The sequence below is a fragment of the Gracilinanus agilis genome, chromosome 3 (genome assembly GCF_016433145.1).
Source record: "Gracilinanus agilis isolate LMUSP501 chromosome 3, AgileGrace, whole genome shotgun sequence".
In the NCBI taxonomy this organism is placed as follows: domain Eukaryota; kingdom Metazoa; phylum Chordata; class Mammalia; order Didelphimorphia; family Didelphidae; genus Gracilinanus; species Gracilinanus agilis.
This window is the reverse complement of record NC_058132.1, coordinates 33,093,905-33,115,130: the sequence shown is the minus strand read 5'-3', so window position 1 is coordinate 33,115,130 and position 21,226 is coordinate 33,093,905. Positions and strand designations below refer to the sequence as shown.

The following is a 21,226-nucleotide window of genomic DNA, read 5'->3' as shown; positions in this document are numbered from 1 at the left end:
CCCATAATCTCTGAATGTTTCTTAGTCACCCATTCAACTTTTCACTGAAAAGTATGAGCAGCATGTTTTTAAGTAGCTCCTATGCTTCACAGACCACCCACTCAGCTATTGTGAATTCTTAAGAAGAAAAAGAAAAAACACATTCTTCTTAAAGTAGCCTGTCCTGGGACCCAAATTTGAAATCAACATGTAGTTTCATTTGCAGGGACAATGGCGAAATGGTGTATTCAATGGTCAAGGCCTCATGATTCATTGCTCTGGAACCATCTATGATGGCCTGTGGATCAATGGCTATCCAACAAGTATGTCGTTTATTTTGTTTTTCATTTATTAAATAGATTCAGTGGATTGCTTTGGTTATCCCTCCCTCAATTAATATGGCTTATTGCTTGTGTTCACGTTTCCGTGTGACCTTGTTCTAAATTAACCTGATGGGCGTAGCGTTGGAGCTCATGCCAGTAGTTGTTAGATTAAGTGGGCATTCAGGGCAGTGGGGTAGAAGAGACTATTCCTACAATTAAATTAGACAAAGAGCACTAATGGAATGGGGAAAGCCATTCTCAATTTTTTCTTTTTCTTTCTTTCTTTCTTTTCTTTCTTTCTTTCTTTCTTTCTTTCTTTCTTTCTTTCTTTCTTTCTTTCTTTCTTTCTTTCTTTCTTTCTTTCTTTTTAGGAGTAGTTTGCTCATTTCACTTTAAAATAGGTTCAGATCTCTGTCCAAATAAGATGTGATCAGCCTATTTGCAATCTGGCCAGTACATGGAAGAGAGAATAGCTCTGGAAATAAACAGCTTGGACCACAGTTGGATCATGAAGCTCCATAGACTAGAGGACAAACTAGTTTAACTTGTCCTGTAGCATTTTCGCTACGAATTAGCCTTCATCTCAGTGTTCTTGAATGGCCTCCTGCTTTCTTTATTTAACTATTTTATTGGAGCAAAATGTCCAAGAACATTGGGGGGGTGGGGGTGGAAGCTAGCACATCAAATGTAGTTAAAATGCTCACAGCACAATGAGTTTCGTTGCAATCAAACACTGGCTGTTTTCAGTCTGGCTTGTTTCTCTGGCCTTTGCAAGGAAGCAGGAAGATAGGGCTCCCAGGGGTTAACTGGAAGTCAGAGATAGGTGAGAGTGTGAAACCACCTGGTTTAAACTCACAGGCTTTCTCCTTCCTGCTGGCAAATAGTCCAGCCTTCAAGCAGGCCCCAGAATGCTCCTTGTCAGCATTTCACAAATGTGTTCCATGGATCTTTGGTGTTCAGCGTAGCAGATGGAGACCTGGACAGAAAAACCAAGTGTCCTACAAGATGCAAGGAGGAAAAGTTGATAAGAGTAATATGTTTTCCCCTAAAGCATTTTTAGATAATGTTTTCATTTGTACTGTATTGACTCAACCCAAATATGAACAGTGAATATCTTTACCAATTAATTTTTTCCAAAGAGTGTTTTAAGATCACATTTATACACATCTTGAGCACATTAAGGTAGGTTAACTTCTAAATATTTTTATGCATTTTGTACTTTCATGTTTGCTTTTTAAAAATTCAATTAAAATGTTTTTAATCAACAAAAAATCTGCCTTCTCTCCCACCCACCTCCTCTCCCCTCCACCACTGAGAAAGAAAAACAGAATCCCTGTTACAAACACATGTAGAGAAACAAAACAGATTCTCTCATTGTCCATGATGAAAAGAATATATATGGCTCAAAGAGAGTTCATTAGTTCTCAGTTAGGAGAAGGTATCCCCTAAAGTATTAACTACAGGATGTACAATAGAAAAGGGCAAAGACCTGAATTCATACCTAGCTATGTTTACTAGCTATGTGACCTTGGGCAAATCATTTCACCCTATCTCCACTTCCTTATCTGTAAAATGAGCTAGAGACGGAAATGGCAGAACATTACAGTATCTTAGTCAAGAGAACCCCAAATGTGGTCACAATGAGTCAAACACAACTGAAATGACTGAACAACAAAGAACTATGGGAAAAATTGTGGGTTTCAGTTGAGACCTGGTCTTTCTATAAATTACATATAAAGAAACTTTTTTAGACTATAAGGTAAGACTATTATTAATTATCTGACTTATTGCATTGGGAAGGAAGGAAGGAAGGAAGGAAGGAAGGAAGGAAGGAAGGAAGGAAGGAAGGAAGGAAGGAAGATTGATTAAATATGTTGTCCCAGACCCTGTTCAAAGCACTGAAGATACAAATAAAAGCAAAAAGAAAGGCAGTCCTTACTTTCAAGCATTTTAAAGAGGAAAGATCCTACACAAAAAGGAAGCTGAAAAAGGAAGGGAATGAAAGCTAGGAACAGGACCATCAAGGGAATGAAGGCTAGTTCTGTTTCCTCTACAAAATGTCCTGGGATGGCTTCATCAGTGGGGAAAGGAGGTAGACCTTACAAAGGTCCAGGATGAGAAGTCTGCAGTGATAACTGGATATTCCTAAGTGGGATGCCTCAGATACTGAAGGAAGTTCTAGTATTAGACAGCAGCAGAAGCATGGTTATGAAGTCCAGAAATCAAGAACAGGGCCAGGAAGAGGACTTAGAGGCCCATATTTGAACCAGTATCACTTCCTTTTTAAACCCTCACCTTCCATCTTAGAATGAATGTTGTGTATTGTTTCCAAGGCAGAAGAGTGATAAGGGCTAGGCAATGGGGGTCAAGTGACTTGCCCAGGGTCACCCAGCTAGGAAGTGTCTGAGATCCAGATTTGAACCCAGAACCTCCCATCTCTGGGCCTGGCTCTCAATCCTCTAAGCCATTCAGCTGTCTCCTTACATTATTTTTTAAAACTCTTATCTTCTTAGTATCAATACTAAGTATCAGCTCCAAGACAGAAGATCAGTAAGGGCTAGATAATTGGAGTTAAGTGACTTGCCCAGGTTCACAAAAGCTAGAAAAGACTAAGACCAGATTTGAATCCAGGCCCTCCCAACTCTATCCATTGAGCTACCTGGATGCCCCCAAAATACTTTATTATCCCATTTGATCCTATAATAGTCCTATTGTATAGATCAATACAATTCATCAGTGATTCTGGGCAATCCTATCTGTACCTTAGTTTTTCCAGCTGTAAAATGAAGGGGTTAGATATGATGGCTGCCAGTATCTCTTCCAACCTTAATGTTCTTGTGATCTATAACATGGTAGACAGCAGTCTGAAGCTCTGAGGACACAAATGGTCTTATAGCTAGTACCTGTCAGAGGCAGAATTTTGAACCCACGTCTTTCTGACTCCAGGTTCGACACTCTATTCACCATGCCAATGACCTAGGGACTCCGTCATTCTCCTCATTTTGCAGATGAGAGAATATAAAACTCGAAAGAGATTTATTTGATGGAAAAACAAACAAACAAATAAAAAAAACACTAATCATTTAACCCAGAAAGGCATCTCTTTAGATAAACAAGGGTTCAAAGGTCCTACAAGAAAGAAAACGTGCTAGAAACAAAACAAAGGAAATCTCACAGTGCTCTGGTCTGCTGAGAATGCCTGCTAATTCTTGCCTTTGGGCTGCTCATGGCATCACACGAGACAGCCCCGGCTACAAAGAGAGACTCGTAATCACAGTGAGTGGCCATAAATCTGAGCTCAGTATTACAAATTATTTTACTCATGTTGATGAAACAATCAAAAAAGCTTTGAGCAGCACTCTGTCTTCAGAAACACCTTCAAGTTGCTGACTCAGATGTAGAAGATGCTATGTCTGAATCTGAGCCAAGTCAGTAAGACATACTAGACTATTCCACTCAAATGGTAAATCTAAATACTTTTCATGCTGTTCACCTTCTACATTTTCAACATGTATTAAATCAGCAAATCTTTGCAGTCTATATTTAATATCAATTCAGTTGTATAGTTGGAATGCTATAAATAATTATGCCTAACTCAGAAAAGTAACACTATAAAGCCATGGTTTTAATTTTTAGAGGTTTTGGTTAAGTTACTTTAATATGCTTAGTATTCAATTTAAAAAAAAATCTTTTCTAGCTATACTAGCTCTTGTTATTTGTAAAATATCTCACTAAGAAGTGAAGCTTTGCTTTTCAATTCTGAAAATATACTCAAGACTTTGTGCATTTCTTAGCAGTTCCCCTGAGAAAGTATTTATTGTTCTTCACAATAAGTTAGGTTAGAGTTGTCTTGCCAATTTCACATGTATGGAAATTGAGGCATTATTAGAGAGGGTGAAAAAAATCACTAATTTAACTCATACATTGCTGATGGAATTGCAAACCAGTAGACTCTTTTGAAGAACAATCTAGCAGCATGTTATACTCCAAGAAAAATAACATTTTAAAAAACCTTTACCTTTCATCTTAGAATTGATACTAAGTATCAGTTCCAAGTATCTAAGTTCTAAGTATCAGCAAAAGAGGGGTAGAGGCTAAACAGTTAAGTGACTTACCCAGGTTCACACAGCTATGTAGTATCTGGGTTCAAATCTGAACACTGGACCTCTTGTCTCCAGGCCTGGTTCGCTATTCATTAAGCCACCTAGCTACCCGAGTAATAATATTTTTAAAAACCCTTACCTTCTGTCTCAAAATTGTTTTTTTTAATCCCTCACCTTCCATCTTAGAATCAATACTGTGTATTGGTTCCAAGGCAGAAGAGTGGAAAGGGCTAGGCAATGGGGTGAAGTGACTTGCCCAGGGTCACACAGCTAGGAAGTATCTGAGGCCAGATTTGAACTCAGGTCCTTCCATGTCTAGGCCTGGCTCTCCATCCACTGAGCCACCCAGCTGCCCCCCAAAATCAGTTTTAAGACATAAGCAAGGTAAGGGTGTGGCAATTGACATTAAGCAAATTGTCCAGGATCCCAAATCTAGGAAGCGTCTGAGGTCAAATTTGAACCCAGGTCCTCTTGTCTCTAGGCCTGACATTCTATCCACTGTACTACCTAAACTGCTCCCCAAAATAATAACAGTAATCACATCTTTGACTTAATGCTTTCTTCTGGGGGGAGTGTACCAAGAACATTGTAAAAAGAGGGTAGGTTAATTGTTCACGTGAATTTGTAGTAAATTGAAGAAAGCAAATCCATAAAATCAGTATGTATAGTTACTATAGTTAAAATAAAAACAAATGTACACAAATATAAAGGTAAATGAATGATTAAAAACAGGGGGCAACTGGGTAGCTCAGTGGATTGAGAGCCAGGCCTAGAGAACGGGAGGTTCTAGGTTCAAATCTGACCTCAGACACTTCCCAGCTGTGTGACCCTGGGCAAGTCACTTGACCCCCATTGCCTACCCTTACTGCTCTTCTGCCTAGGAGCCAATACACAGTATCAATTCTAAGAAGAAAGGTAAGGGTTTAAAAAACAAAACAAAACAAAACAAAAAACAATGTAAGAGAACACAAGAGGAGGGAATCGTTCATCATTTGTCCTAGATTTCTGTAGGTTAAAGGTAATTTTTTGGAAAATTTAGCCAGTCGTAAGTATAAATTTGATGAGTTTTGTTATTACGTAAAGTTGTTATTTCTCATAAAGAGGAGATTAATACCACATTAATCATTAATACCACAGAACTGGACCTGGTTCTTGTTTCTCACTCACCTGATAATACTGTTGAATCATACTTCCCCTCTAGGAGTCATCCACTAGATGGATAAGAAATCCTAATGTGAGATAGTTAATTACAACCTAAATGCACATTTGTTCTTCTCTGTTTTAGCCCAAGCTGCAAAGATTGTGATTTTGGGTCCAGAGGTGGTTTCGGTGATTCAGGGATCTTCGATCACCTTAAGGATTCAGCTCCAAACCCAGGATGGGGAAGTTGCCGAAAGTAAGAGCATCTTCAATGATCCTGAATGTATATTTTCCCATTTTTATTTTATTTTTTAAAATTTGGTCATTGTTCAAATTCATATATAACCAAATGTCCCATCCAAAGCAAAGATACGCTGATGAGAAAGACGACTCCAACAGGTCTTTCTCTGGAGGTGGAGAGCATTCCCAGTCATAGGTCTTTCAGGATTGTCCCAGGTCATTGCATTGCTGAGAGGAGCCAAGTTGTCACAGATAATAATCGTCCAATATTGCCATTATTGTATACAGTGTTCTCCCCATTCTGCTTATTTCTCTCCACATCGGTTCCTGCAGATCTTTCCAGCTTTTTCTGAAAGCATCCTGCTCATCATTTCTCATAGCACAATAGTATTCCATCACCAACATGTACCACAATTTGTTCAGCCCAATGGATGGGACATCCATCCCCTCAGTTTCCAATTCTTTGCCTCCACAAAAGAGCAGCTATAAATAGGAATGTATTCTTAAAGTGTTATTTTCACAAGGCAAGTATGTGAACGAGGTTCTACATTTTACCTTTCTTCCTCCCCAACGTACTGTGATCTTTGTTCAGAATTTGTCTCACATTTAGTGACCTTTTTCTTTCACCCCAATAAAGATGCATTGAGTTGCAGTTAGAGGAGAATGGGCTTTGGAATCAGAAGAGCTAGAGTTCAAATCCCAGCTCTGCTCCCTCTAAAGAGCCATTTCCAGTGGGCCTCAGTTTCCTTCTCTGTTAGAGAAGGAGTTGAACTAGGTGACCTCTAAGATTTTTTCCAACCAAATATATATATAAAAATAATTCTTTGAACTCCTTCAATTTTTCTCATCATTTATTTATTTATTTATTTATTTTGACTCAGAGATTTTATTTAATTAATTAATTTAGAATATTTTTCCATGGTTACATTTTTTCCCTCCCCCAAAATCTCTCCCCTTCTCGTAGCCGACATGAAATCCCACTGGGTTTTACATATGTCCTTGATCAAGACCTATTTCCATATTATTGATAATTGCACTAGGGTGATCATTTAGAGTCTACATCCCCAATCATATCCCCATCAACCCATGTGATCAAGCAGTTATTTTTCTTCATGTTTCTGCTCCCACAGTTCTTCCTCTGAATGTGGCTAGTTTTCTTTCTCATAAGTCCCTCAGATTGTCCTGGATCATTGCATTGCTGCTAGTAGAGAAGTCCATTACATTTTGAACTCCTTTAATAACTGCACCTTGGGGAGCAGCTAGAAACCCAGGCCTGAAGATGAGATTTCTGGGTTCAAATGTGACCGAAGATACTTCCTAGCTGTGTGACCCTGGGCAAGTCACTTAATTCCCATTGCCTAGCTGCTACCACTCCTCTGCTTTGGAACCAGTGCACAGTATTGATTCTAAGATGGAAGATAATGGCTTTTAAAAAATAACTGCACCAAACTATAGGTTAAGTTTGAGCCATAATATTGGAGTTATCTATTGCCAAACTATAGATACCCCTAATACACAAATACCCTAAGGGGCATGGGTAAAAGTTGGCTTCAGGAGAAGTATTAACTGGCTTTAATTTATGTATATTTACCACAAATATCCTAGAATGCAAAACAGAGAAGGAAAAGCATTCTAGTAGGTATATTTGTGTGCAAAAGGCATGGTCCAGGAAGAACAGGCTCTCAATGGCTCAGGCTGCCATGGGAGAGATTCTAATTGCCCTCATTGGAGGTATTCAAGCAAAGACCAGACATCCATCTGTCAGGGGTGGTTTACAAATAATTAAATCAATCCTGCCATGACGCAGAGGGATGGACTAGATGACTTCCTAGAGGTTCCTTCCCACCCAAATGAGTCAATAATAATTGGAGAGAATTACTGACAGAAAATATAAAACAGAAACTCTCGTTCCAGGGCAGCTGGGAGTGGGAATTCTGAGTGTGTTGCTACACCCTATAAATGTGGTTTGGGGAGCCTGACCCTCTACTGCCAGGATAGCCACCTCTTCCATTGACATCACTGAGGGCTGGGGAGTGTGGATTGTGAATAAGCTCCCACGCACAGGAGCAGGTCAGCAGAATGCCACACCACCTCAGAGTCTCTTCTCCTATAAAGTGTCGTCCATGAACATGCCCAAATCCAGCAAGATTCCCTGAAGAATTGTTTAGTGACCTTCTGCGATTAATATTCAGCAAGATATAAAATGTGGAAACACAGGCCTGCCAAAGCACAAATATGTTTGCCTCTGTTGTCCTGCAAAGGGGACGAATGAAAGAAATGTGTCCTTGAGGTAATGAATGCCTTCCGATGCTCCTGTCCCTGGAAGATATCATGCTGGTTACATCCAACCCCAGAATTCTGCAGTTTTAAATAAACTACATAACACCTCCAAAAGGGTTCAATCTAGTTATCCACACTGGAAACACCAAGTGGATGCAGAACTCCCACCAGTTGAACAGATTATGATATGGACAACCCATAGAGCTGGTCCACCAGGACATAAATATCTTGGATAGACACCCAAAGATAAAGAGAGCTTGTCCTACAATTAAACACAAGCAGGAGAGCAGGCTGGATCACCTCTAGAAAACTGTGGGATACAGTTTAATGACTGTTCTGCTTCTCTCTGAAACAAAGGCCTTTTCTTCCAGGCCAGTTATGTGTCTGTAGTTTCCAAAGAATTAAAGTTCACCAAATGGGCAGTGAAGAAGATGGTTCACGTGTGGGCACCAGCTGGCTTGAACATATAACAAGTGAGGGATTGCCTAGGAGAAGTGATCTAAAGGGTGTCATCAGAGAAAGTTATGATGAGAAAAAAACAATGAGTTGGTCACATAGAGCCAGTGAAAATGAATGGACAGCCGGGGTGCCCCATTGGTATCCATGCAATGCAAAGGAATCTAAAAGACTGTCACAACCAAACATCATGTCTCCAGGATGGGGAAGGACAGAAACAAGGATCGCACAGGTTGGACAAGCATGGATAGATTGGAATTTGTGCCACTGGGGCTAGTGTCTATCTTTTTTTTTTTTTTTTAATACTTAACCTTCTGATTCTTAGAATCTTATTAGAATTCTTATTAGAATTAGAACCTAAGGGGGCAGCTGGGTAGCTCAGTGGATTGAGAGTCAGGCCTAGAGATGGGAGGTCCTGGGTTCAAATCCATCCTCAGACATTTCCCAGCTGTGTGACCCTGGGCAAGTCACTTGACCCCCATTGCCATTCTTCCACCAAGGAGTCAATACACAGAAGTTAAGGGTTTAAAAAAAAAAGAATTAGAATCTAAGAATTAGAATTCTTAGAATCTTTTTATAGATTCTTAGACTTGATACTGTGTATTGGTTCTAAGGTAGAAGAGTGGTAAGGGTGGGCAATGGAGGTGAAGTGACTTGCCCAGGGTCACTCAGCTAGGAAGTGTCTGAGGCCAGATTTGAACCCAGGACCTCCCATCTCTGGACCTGGCTCTCCATCCACTGAGCCACCAGCTGCCCCCTAGTATCCATCTTGATGAGCTCACAGGTCTATTGAAGTATGCATGTGCATATTAACGTGTGTGTAGTTCTGGGTGTTGGTGATTTAACTCTTTTAAGATGTCTGTGATCTCACTGATGTGTGTTCTTCTTGTGGTGCTAATCCCAATCCCTTAATGACAGTCCACATGAGCTTTGCTAGACGAAAAAAATCATTTCCTAGGATCCCGGTTCTGAAGAGAGCCCAGAAACCATCACATCCACCTCCTCTCATTTTACTGAGAAGGAAACAAGTCTAAAGAGAGAACTGAAGTGACCCCCGCAAAGGCGGAGCTGAGATTAAAATTTGGACCCTGTGGCCCCAAGCTCCAAGACCGAACACTGGACCATGTTGTCTGGTCTAGAGCCCTGGTTGAGATGATCTTCAGATGACGGACACCCAGACTCCATCCGTGCTCATCTTGGGGCCTTTCCAGGGCCACCTAGGTGGGAGCTGCCAGGGTTTGGCTCCCAGAATTCAGCATCCTGTCGTGCTCCAGGGAGGCCTTGCCACAAGGGCTTCGGGAAATGAGCTGCGGCCTCTGGATCCAAAGAGAGGCCAACTGGGGCTTCTTGCTGGACATTTCAGGTCTTTCGTTTCCAAGTGGAAGCCCTAGCAAGAGGCAGCTCAGGCTTATCTAGATGGCAACCCATCTTGCTTACAAGTGCCTATTAACGTAATTAAGAGAATAAAGTCCTTTGCTGACACTATTTAATAACTCTTATTTACTTTTACTTCCCTGTACAACCTTTAGCTCAGCAGGACGCTTTTAAAATGAAAACATTTCATTATCTCCTCTTTCTCAGGGAAGGTAGGAACCCCCAACACTGTGGAGACCAGCTCCACTTCCCCCCAGCCTGGCTCCTTGCTTCAGACTGAGGGATGCTCTTCTACCCTGCAGCAGGAGCAGCCGGGAAACCTAGGCAGAGCCTGCAGCCAAGGCTTCCCCTGAGAGACTGTCCTGTCCTCCTGGCCCCTGACATCACGGGCTCTACATCTAGCACGTCCCTGTTTCCTCTTTTTAAAACAAAAACACAACCCACAGACAAATCCCCTTCTCTTCTGGCCTAGTATCAGTTCCAAGACAGAAGAGTGGGAAGGGCTAGGCAAACGTGGCGAAGTGACTTGCCCAGGGTCACAGAGCTAGCCACGAAGTGTCCGAGGCCAGATTGGAACTCTGGCCTTCCTGACTGCAGGCTGGTGCTCTGTGCCCTTTGGCACCACCCAGCTGCCCTTCCTTATTGCCTCTCGCCCTGTTTGCACATGAAAACAGCTTGGCTACTCTGGGTGCTATTGCCCTGCAGCTCTAATAAAGCTGACAGCTCTAAATTCATGTGGAAGCCTGGAAGCTCATTCCATAGCCTGAATATTAATTTTTTTATTCAGATCAGAAAATATCCATTAAGCAGCTAACATATGGCAGTAGTACGCGAGGTCCCTGCCATCCTGAAAGTACCTACTGTAAGTTTCTGAGAAATGACTCACCCATGATCCCACCATTAAAGAAACAAGATTTGTCGGGTACCTACTATGCGCTGGCACTGTTTTAAGTGCTGAAAATTCAAAGACAGAAGGATGAAACAATTGCTTTTAAGAAGGTTCCATCCCCTTTGTGAAGACATTTGTAAATACGTAGCCCAAGGAGTCAATGAACTACAAATCTAGTCCAGCATCGGTTTTATATGTATTTTATTAATAAAGAAAGTTTGAATGGAACACAGCCACATTCATTCATTCACGCATCACCTATGGCTGCTTTCACCCCATGACAGCAGAGTTGGATGGTCATGACAAAGATGGCATGTGTGGCCCCGTCATTTCATGTTGCTTTTCAAGACACTGCAGATCACGGAGGCACAGTTATAATTTGATAGTACTCCAAGTGCCGCGCATATCACACGCACTGAAACATTTTATTTTTATCACTGGAGCCCACCCGTCATGTCAAAACAAGAGGAAAAAATACATTTTGTTCTGATTAAAAAAAAAACAAAACAAAGCTGAGATTTAATTTTTTTTTGAATGAGAACCACCATCAACCACTGTTATCGAACCCTGAATGGCTTTGGAAATTGGCTTTTGCTGCAGACTTCAACCTTGATTCGCAAGACAACTGATTTAACCTAAAATCATAAGGCAAAACAGTGCTTATTAAATGCCAAACTTGCAATCTAGTGAAGTCAATTCAACAACATTTAGCGTTGTTTGAATCACAACATGCTTCATACACTTCCTGTGTTGTTTGAAGTTCAAATGAGAATTGAAAGCTTGTCATTCACACACAAAATTAGCTGCAGATGTATTTTCTGAACTCAAACTACCGTTCTATCAGTGTCTTCTGGACTTTGAAACAAGTGCAAAAGAAATATCCATGTTTCAAAATCCATTTAACTGTTCAACTGAAGAGCTTCTACATGCCCTCCAATTGGAAGTGATTAATGTCCAATATAATGACATGTTGAAAAGCAAATGTGCAGAGAGGAATTTTACATACAATTTTATAAATGCTTTCCAAGTGATGAATATGATTAATTAAAATAATATGTTCATGGACTGATACAATATTTGGCAGTAATCTATTTTCAAAGGTGAAATCTTCAAAAAGATTTCATAAAATTGTAAAATTTCATTACAGGGAAGCATTAATTTGCTATCAAATTTAGTGATAGGAAACACTTAACTATGAATCCCAATTAGATCGAATATTATTTTCCCCAAAAAGAATTATATTTGTCTCATTAGCAAAATTGTATTATAAAATATTCAATTACTATTACCATATTCTCATTTGTGTTAGTAAAATAATTTATGGATTTTTTTTCTCTTTTGTTATATAAACACCTACTTTATATCCTTGATTTTGTCTTTTGGTCCACAAAGCTTAAAATATGTACTATTTGGCCCTTTATATAAAAAGCTTGCTGACCTTTGATAAATAGAATCAGTAGATGCAAGATAAACAGAAAGTAGCCAAATACAAAGTAAATAGAGAGTGAGGATCTAAGCCAGTGGTTCCCAAACTTTTTTGGCCTCCCGCCCCCTTTCCAGAAAAAATATTTCTTAGCCCCCAGAAATTAATTTTAAAAAAATTTTAATAGCAATTATAGGAAAGATAAATGCACCTGTGGCCATCACTGCCCTCCTGGATTGCTGCAGCACCCACCAGGGGGTGGTGGCACCCACTTTGGGAATCACTGATTTAAGCAGTTGGGGAGAAGGGGGAATCAGGAGAGGGGCTGAAACAATTATTTGAGATATTCCTTGAAGAAAGGGAGAAATTCTTTGAGGGGGATGTGGGAAGCAAGAGCATTCTAGGCATAGCCATTCTGAGATAAGGATGGATGGATAGATAGATGGATGGATGGATGGATAGATGAGAGAGATAGATCACATATACATATTATATACATATATAGAGGGAGAGAAAGAGGGAGAAAATAGTAGTTTTGGGCAGTTGAGGATTATATTTGATCTTGTAGACAATAGGGGGGAAGACCTCACTGGATATTATTGAGTAGGGAGATAACATAGTCAAATTTATACTTTTAAGAAGATCAAAAATCACTCTGGCAGCTCTCTGGAGGATGGATGGAGTGGGAAGAGACTTGGGGCCAGAAGACCAGTTAGGAGCCCATTGCAATAAGTATAGTAAGAGGTAATGAGGGCCTTGAAAAATACTATGATAGCTGTGTTATTAGAGAGGAAGAAGAAATCATAAACTATGCCAAATAATGATATATATAAGGTGAGAGAAAGTGAGGAGTTGGGAATACTGACAAGGTTATAAACCTGGGAAAACAATGATACCCCTGACAGAAATAGTGAAGTTTGGTAGAAGGGAAAGGTTTGGGGCAGAATATAATGAGTTCTGATCTGGACATGTCAATTTGAGATGCCTACAGGCTGTCTGGTTTGAAATATTTAATAAGCAGTTAGTGATATGGGATTGGAGCTCAGGAAAGGATACAGTTGGATATACAGATTTGGAATATAGATCATTGGATAGATAGTAGAACCCCCTCAAGCCAAATCAGAGAATATATATAGAAAAACAGAGGGTCCAGGACATAGAATTGAGAAATAGTCACAGTTAGTGGACAGGATATCAATGATGAGCCAGCAAAGGAGACTGAAGAGTGGGCAGATGGGTAGAAGAAAAACCATGAAAGAGTAATGCCACAAGATCCCAGAAAGAAGACTTCAAATGCAACTGAGAGGTCAAGAAAGATGAGGACCAATAAAAAGACCACTGGCTTTGGCAGGTGAGATTGTTGTGGTGAGAGAGCAGTTTCAGTTCAATTATGAGATCAGAAGTCATATTGCAAGGTATTAAGAATGGAAGGGGAAGAAGTGGAAGCATTGAGTAAAGATAGTTTTTTTTTTCTAGGAGTTTGAATAAGAGAAGAATTACAGAATTTGAGAACTGGAAGGGATCTCAATGAGCTTTTAGTCCATACACCAAAATATTCTTCGTGGTGACCTTCTGACAAGGGGTTGGTCATTAAAGCATTCACCTGGTGACCCTCAGGATTGGAGACAGGGAAGAGAAGTGTAGATGTGAGCTTCAGAGTATGGCAAGGTCTAGTGAAGGTTTATAAGAATGAGATAATGGGGCAGAGACTTAGTCATGTTTGAAGGCAAGAGGGAAGAAATCAGTAGGTGGAAAGATGGAGCCCGCAGCTAGCAAGTAGCTGAAGTGGGATTCTAACTTGGGCCTTCTCAACTTCATGTCCACATCTATTATTCTTTTTTTCTTATGTTGTCCACTGTGCTTTATTTTTGCATTCACATCCTTGTATATTGCTTCAGTGTCTGAGTTGTTTTCTGATCTTGGGGGCATGAATGCATCCTGGTTCTTGTTTGTGTTTTAAGAAATGTCCTATGGAAATGATCAAGCAATTTTCACATGAAGAAATCAAAGCTATCAATAATAATATGAAAAACTATTCTAGATCACTCTTGATTAAAGAAATGCAAATTAAAACAACTCTAAAGTATCACTTCATACCTATCAGATTGACCACTATGACATTAAAGGAAACTGATAAATGTTGGAGGAGATGTGGTAAAATTGAGACACTAAAACATTACTGGTGGAGTTGTGAACTGATCCAACCTTTCTGGAGGGCAATTTGGAACTATGCTCAAAGGTCTAGGAACTGTGCATACCCTTTGATACTGTATTATCACTACTAGGTCTGGATACCAAAGAAATCATGAGAAGGGGGAAAGGACTTACTTGTGCAAAAATATTGATAGCAGCTCTTTTTTTGTGTTGGCAAAGAATTGGAAATTGAGGGGGTATCCATCAACTGGAGAATGGCTGAACAAATTATGATATATAATGGTGATGAATTGTGCTATAAGGAATGATAAGCAGGATTTCAGAAAAAGCTGGAAAGAGCTGCATGAACTGTTGCAGAGTGAAATAAGCAGAACCAGGAGAACAATATACACAGTAACAGCTACATTGTACAATGAGCAACTGCAAAAAAAAACAAACTTAGCTTAGACAGTAGTCAGCAGTACAATGATCTGGGACAATTATAAAGGACTTATGATGAAGAGTGCTTTCCACCTCCAGAGAAAGAACTATTGGAGTCAAATGCAGATCAAAGGATACTATCTTCACATTAGTTTATTTACAGTTTTATTTTGGAGTTTTAGTTTTGTGTGAGTATTCTCATACAACAATGACCAATATAGAAGTATGTTTTGCATGATGATACACACATAATCCAGATCAAATTGCTTAACCTTCTCTGAAAGGAAGGAGGAAAAGGAGGGAGGGAGACAATTTGGACATTACAATTTTAGAAAATTATGTTGAAAATTGTTATTACGTGCAATTGGGAAAATACATTCTTTGAATAAAAAAGAGAAAGAAAAAAACATCCTTAAGATGCTATCTACCTCTAGAGAAAGAACTGTTGGAATCAAATGCAGATCAAGGCATACTATTTTTCACATTAGTTTATTTATGGTTTTATTTTGAGGTTTTGGTTTTATATGAGTATTCTCTTACAACAAGGACCAATATGGAAATATACTTTGCATGATAATACATGTATAAGCTAGATCAAATTGCTTTTCATCTCTGAGAGGGGGTAGGGAATGGATGGAGACAATCTGGATCTTATAATTTCAGAAAGTGGATGTTGAAAATTGTTATTATGTATAATTAGGAAAATGGAATATCCTTGAATAGAAAAAAACAAAACAAAAAAGAAATATTCTTTCAAAGAATGACTAAATATTGAGTTGAAAATGTTTATCAACTCTTGAGCATTTGTTCTATGTTTCTTTTGCTTTCACTGGAAACCAAGGACAGATTTCACTTTCTAGGCTTTCCCACTGAAGGCAAGACAAAATTAATCACCAGTTATTCATCATGCCTAAGTCAAGTAGAGTTCAAACATGAAAGCATTTGCACTGGGTTGGTGTAACCAAGATCTCCCTTACAAGAACCTCAGTGTGCAGGGGGAACAAGAGAATTCTGGGAAGGGAGTCAGAGGAAATGATGAATAAAAACCTTTTCTAAAGAGTATGATGCAGAGATGAAAAGGAAAGTGTTGCTTGACAAAAACAAAGGAGGTTAGTCCAAGGAGACAGAGTCCAAAGAAAACTGGTCTCCAAGGATTAGAACTTGAAGAGTTATGCTTTTTGTGGGTAGAATGATCCAGATCAGTTTAGGTGGGGAGAGGGAAAATCAAGCAAAATGATCAAATATTAGCCAATTGGCAACCCTTTTCATGAGTAATTGTGATATAAGAAGGACAAAAGGAAGATATGATATGAGGAGGAAAGAGTATTTTAGTAAAGGTGAACTGAACAAATTGTCAATGAAATGGGATTACATTATGAAAGTGTACTTCCAGGTGTTCATAAACTTGGGCCATCCTTCAAAACGTCCTCAACATCTTTTCTTTTAGATGACCTTATTATAAAGGAATTTTCCTAAAGCACTTTGAGTGGACCGCATCTTTGTCTCGACTAGTCTACTCCATAATTATGCCTATCTAGGTTTATGCCACTTCTCCCTAGTAGAATCTAAGCTCCTTGAAGGCAGAAACTTAAAAAAAAATCTCCTCTCCTTTCCCTAGCCTCAGACTTAATAGGAACTTTACAGATATTTCCAGAAGGAACTAGAACACAAAATTTATTTGAGTGTATACTTGAGTATATATTTGGAACTACTACTTCCTATTGTCTTCATGGAGACTTCAAGGAGAGTCTTCATGGGGAAAAGTTTCACAGGATGAACCAAGTCCTCATTAATGTTTATTGGATTATTTCCAAAGGCCTCAAGTCTGAACCATTGCTTTTGGTGCTTTTTCTGTCTTTGGGAAAGGTGAGACTGGCAGAGTATTAAAGATTGAGGCTGGAGTCCGATACGTGCAGCTGCAGGATTTCTCAGATTTCAGTTTTTTCAAGGTGACTGGAGATGCTGAGGTGAAACCGATCCAAACACCCTTGTAAGTCATGGATAGAATTGCCATTCCCTTCCGCCTGTTCCCCACTGGAGTAAAGAGTAGGTGTGTGTAAAGCACTCACAGGGTTAGGCCTTCAGTGCTTCTTAGAGCCCTCTTTCCCCTTCAGAGTTTGGATCTGATTAGAAAGTGAGTTCACAAACTTCTCAAATTCCTGTTCCTGCATCGATGCAGGAATCTGGTCTTTTTTAGTCTTCTTTTGCCACAAGCATAAAAAGCCCTCTTAAGAATGTCAAATTACCACCACCATGTTGAATTCACTTGCAGAGACTAGGAAAAAAAGAAAAAAGAAAGTTAGAAAACCCTAGTATTTGAAAACCTCCTCACCAATCCATTCCATGGCTGATTGTCATGGAGAAAGCGAGTTGCTAGTAAATTGCTCCTTTAAATTTTTTTTCATATCATTTTCTTAATTGCTATTAATATTCCTAGGGTTTAGAATTTAGGAAAAGGGTGTTTGTCAGCCCTTAGCGATTCCTGTAGATGGGCTATTCTTGACTAGTTAGCTTTTTTTTTTAAATCTTCAAAGCCCCCCTCTTTTTTTTTTAAGTAAACATTAACTGAAGCAGAGATTGAGGGATTTATCTGAGGTCAGATGGGTTGTTCATTTCAAAGAGAAGGTTAGCCTTCCTAACTCCCCATCTCCCAATTTTGTGCTGATGTCACTAGTTCACAATCTCTTCGGAGAGTAAAGTGGAACATAAGTGATGAGTTTCCATTTTCCCAGTTCTGATCGCTGCGTGATCAAAGTGAAGACGACTTTGAAAATGCCTTACATACTGTGACTCTCCTCCAGTTGAGTTAGTGCTGAGTTCATTTCAAGAATTTTAATTCTTTGCAAGATTCTCAGAGGCAGAGGCAGCACCAGTAGTGGAAAGGGCTCTGGATCAGCGTCAGGAAGCATCAGGGTTCAGCTCCTAGCCTTCGAGGTCCCTTGATCAGAGAATTCATCTTGCAGGACCTCAGTTTCTTCATCTGTAAATCAGGAAGGATAGGACTTGGATAACTGTGAGTCAATTGCTTTGGAAACCTTGATGTACTGTAGAAGTGAGTTATTATTACATTTTTTTCCTATTTTTTTTCAAAAAGCCTTTAAACATCAGTTAATGTACAAGTTGACTTTCTTCATAGACTATAAGCACTTTGAAGGCAAGGGTGGTTCCATCCTCAGCACCTCCCACAGGGCCCGGCACAGAGGAAGCTCTCAGTCAATGTTGGTTGATTGATTTATCAAGATGATCAGTACAGATTGTTACTTCTAAGAACTTTTATGGTTTATTGGGATTTAGGAGTTATAGAGGATCTCACCAGCCATAGGAGACTTCATTGTGGAAGGGATTTCCCTCTACAATGAACCTTTCCAGTGGTCATCCAACGTCTGTCAAAAGGCCTCCTAAGGTGGCCCTGTCTACTTTTGGGTAGCTCAAATTTGGGGGGAGGTTTTTCCTGTCCTGAATAAATTTGATTCTTCACAACTTACACCCATTATGGCTAGTTCTGACTCTGGGGGCTACGAAAAATAAGCTGATTCTTTCTTCCCTATGATCATCCTCAAATGTCATCAAATGAATGAAGATAGTTATAGATAATGTTACCTCCTAATGTTATCCCCTCTTCCTTCTCCTCCTTCTCCTCCTCCTCTTCCTCCTCACTAAGTGCCAGGCACCATGTTAAGCATTTTACAATCATCTCATTTGATCCTTATACCACCCTGGATGATACATGCTATTATTATCCCCATTTTATTTTTTATTTTTTAATTGAAAAACTTTGTTCAATTAATTGATTTAGAATATTTTTCCATGCTTCCATGATTCATGTTCTTTCCCTTCCCCCTTCCCCCCCGTGGCCAATGAGTAATTCCACTGGGTTTTACATGTCATTGTATTATCTCCATTTTAAAGATGAGGAAACTGAGGCAGAGTTAAGCGACTTGCCCAGGACCACAAAGATAGTGACTGGATTTGAACTTAGGTCTTACTGATTCCAGGCCTGGTGCACTCTCCATTGCACCACCTTTCTAAATATCCCCAATTCCTTCACCCAGTCCTCATATGACATAAACCTGAGTGTCTAAACTAGTTTAAGCCTTCCCTAGTGTCTTGCTTTTGATTTCTCAGAGCAGCAGAACTGCCAATCCTGGGGCACTACAATTGTATTTGTTTAGAAACCCCTACTTTTTGTGACCCCATTTAGGGTTTTCTTGGCCAAAATAATGGAATGGTTTGCCATTTTCTTCTCCAGCTTATTTATAGAAGGGGAAACTAAGGCAAACAGAGTTAATGATTTGCCCAGGGTCACACAGCTAGTAAGTATCAGAGGCTGGATTTGAATTCAGGTCTTCTCGACCCAAGGCCAGGCACAGAAACCATGAGCTAAACAAACACCCCTCAAGATAGGACTCTTGCTATCAATTAGGGAAATCAGGATCATACCATTCAATTAAACAAAGCCATATTAAATTGGAATTTATTGTTAAAATGATGATAGTAATGCCTGCTACTGGCACTTTATAGAGCTAGTAGCTCTTCGGACATCTGTTATCTTGGGCCTGTTGGGTTTGAATTTGATGGTCTTAAAGATCCTTTCCAACTCTGAGATTCAGCCATTCTTTGACCCTCCTGAGGGAGGCAGAGAAGGGACTGTCCTATCCTTCCTACAAATGAGGAAACTGAGTATCCTCTCTAGAAAAGGCATCTACCAAAGCCAAATAGCTAGGAAAAGGAAAAGCTAAGACCCAAAGCCAGGCCTCTGAAGTCCCTGTTCAGTATTTCTTTTCTCCTTTTCTAAGCCCTGTCTGGGTGAAGCTGTTAGAGAAGAGCAGACCTTGCAGCCCAGGGCTTGAGGCTATCCATTTGGCAGGCAGAGTCTCCCAGGCAGTCCAGTCTGATTCCAGGACGATTCACTCAGTGCTGCCCGTCCTCTGTTATTTTTCGGCACATTCACACACGTTTGAGCCCCTTTCTGTTTCAACCCCAGAAGATGTTACAGCTTTCATCACAAGTTCCACATTCTAACTGGCTGATTTTATTAGCACCTTAACATGGCTATGCCCCTGAGGTAAAGTGCTACTGCTGGTTTCTTTGGCAGTGGATTTGAGTGCATTAACTATCCTCTGATGCTTCCTGTGTCGGCGAAGCCGGAGACGGACACCTCCAAATCGGATCTTCCTGAAGATACTTCCGATTTCCAAAAGGAGGATACAGAGAGAGAATCCCTATTGGAATCCCTACTGGATGATGGAAAAGATGACTCTGATGATCTGGATGGTAAGTAGAGACCGTGGATTGGTCAACTATTTGTCCTCTTCAATACTGCTTAAATAAAACATGTTTTCTTTTTAAAATTTTATTTAATTGATTAATTAAGAAAAAATTTTCCATGGTTACATGATTCATGTTTTTTTCCCTCCCCTCCTCCCGTAGCAACATGCAATTCTACTGGGTTTTACATGTGTCATTGATCAAGACCTATTTCCATATTATTGATATTTGCACTAGAGTGATCATAAAACATGTTTTCTAATAAATAGCGGGTATACTTTTTAGTACAGATGTTGGAATTTTTGAATATGCTAGTTATCCAATTCCTCCCCTATCATTCTATATTTTCTGGTAGGTTGATGGTGTTTGCTTTAGGAGAATATGGGTGGGAGCCATTAGTTCATTTGGCTAACTGAGTTCAAAGTACAGCCTCATATAGTCACTGATTCATATAATTATTGAGCTGGAAGGAACCTGAGTTCTTGGCAAAAGCACTAAGTATTAGCAGCAGAAGACCTGGATTAGAATTCCAGCTCTACTCTTACTCTTAGTGTGACTTTGAGCAGGTCACCTCATGGGGCCTCCATTTCCTAATCTGTAAAATGAGGGGATTGGATTAAATGGCATCTAAGATCTCTTCCGGCTCTCTGGTTTGTGATTAACCTCCCATGCTCCAGTTGTAGTTTGCCCACAGCCATTTTCTTTCTGGTCCCCAAATCTCCCTCAGCCTCCCAGGCCCATTATAGCCTCTTCAGGGCTCTGAATGTTAGAGGGGGAAAAAAGAACGTGGGATGGTTTATTATGCTGATTTCTATCTGAGAGACAATTACAGATTTCACCAGGGTACTATAAAGGAGTAATGGAATGACTTCAAGTACTCTTGAAAGGAAGTAGGATGACATTCCGGTTCATTTGTCCCATTCTGAACATTAATCAGCTTGCTGCTTCTTTCTTTTCCAAAGAAGTAGAAACTAGTGCAGGAAGAATATTGGCTTTGGAAAGTTGGGCATATAGGTTGGATGGATAAATAGACAGACAGATAGATAGTTTGAAGGATAGATACTCAGATGAGATAGACAGAAAGACATAGATTCACAGATATGTAAAATGGATAGGTTAGATAGGTATGAAGAGAGAAAAGGAAGGAGGGAAGGAAGGAAGGAAGGAAGGAAGGAAG

The 21,226-nt window shown here is 39.8% G+C and overlaps 1 protein-coding gene across 1 annotated transcript in view; it reads left to right on the top strand.

Moving 5' to 3' along the window:
• Positions 1-21,226, top strand: part of MORN1 (MORN repeat containing 1) — a 158,989-nt gene that overhangs the window by 43,125 nt on the left and 94,638 nt on the right. The window contains exons 6-9 of the mRNA XM_044668647.1: positions 206-302; positions 5,691-5,801; positions 16,648-16,771; positions 19,877-20,055. Of these exons, the coding sequence (XP_044524582.1) occupies positions 206-302; positions 5,691-5,801; positions 16,648-16,771; positions 19,877-20,055 (511 nt within the window). The remainder of the gene's footprint in view (positions 1-205; positions 303-5,690; positions 5,802-16,647; positions 16,772-19,876; positions 20,056-21,226) is intronic.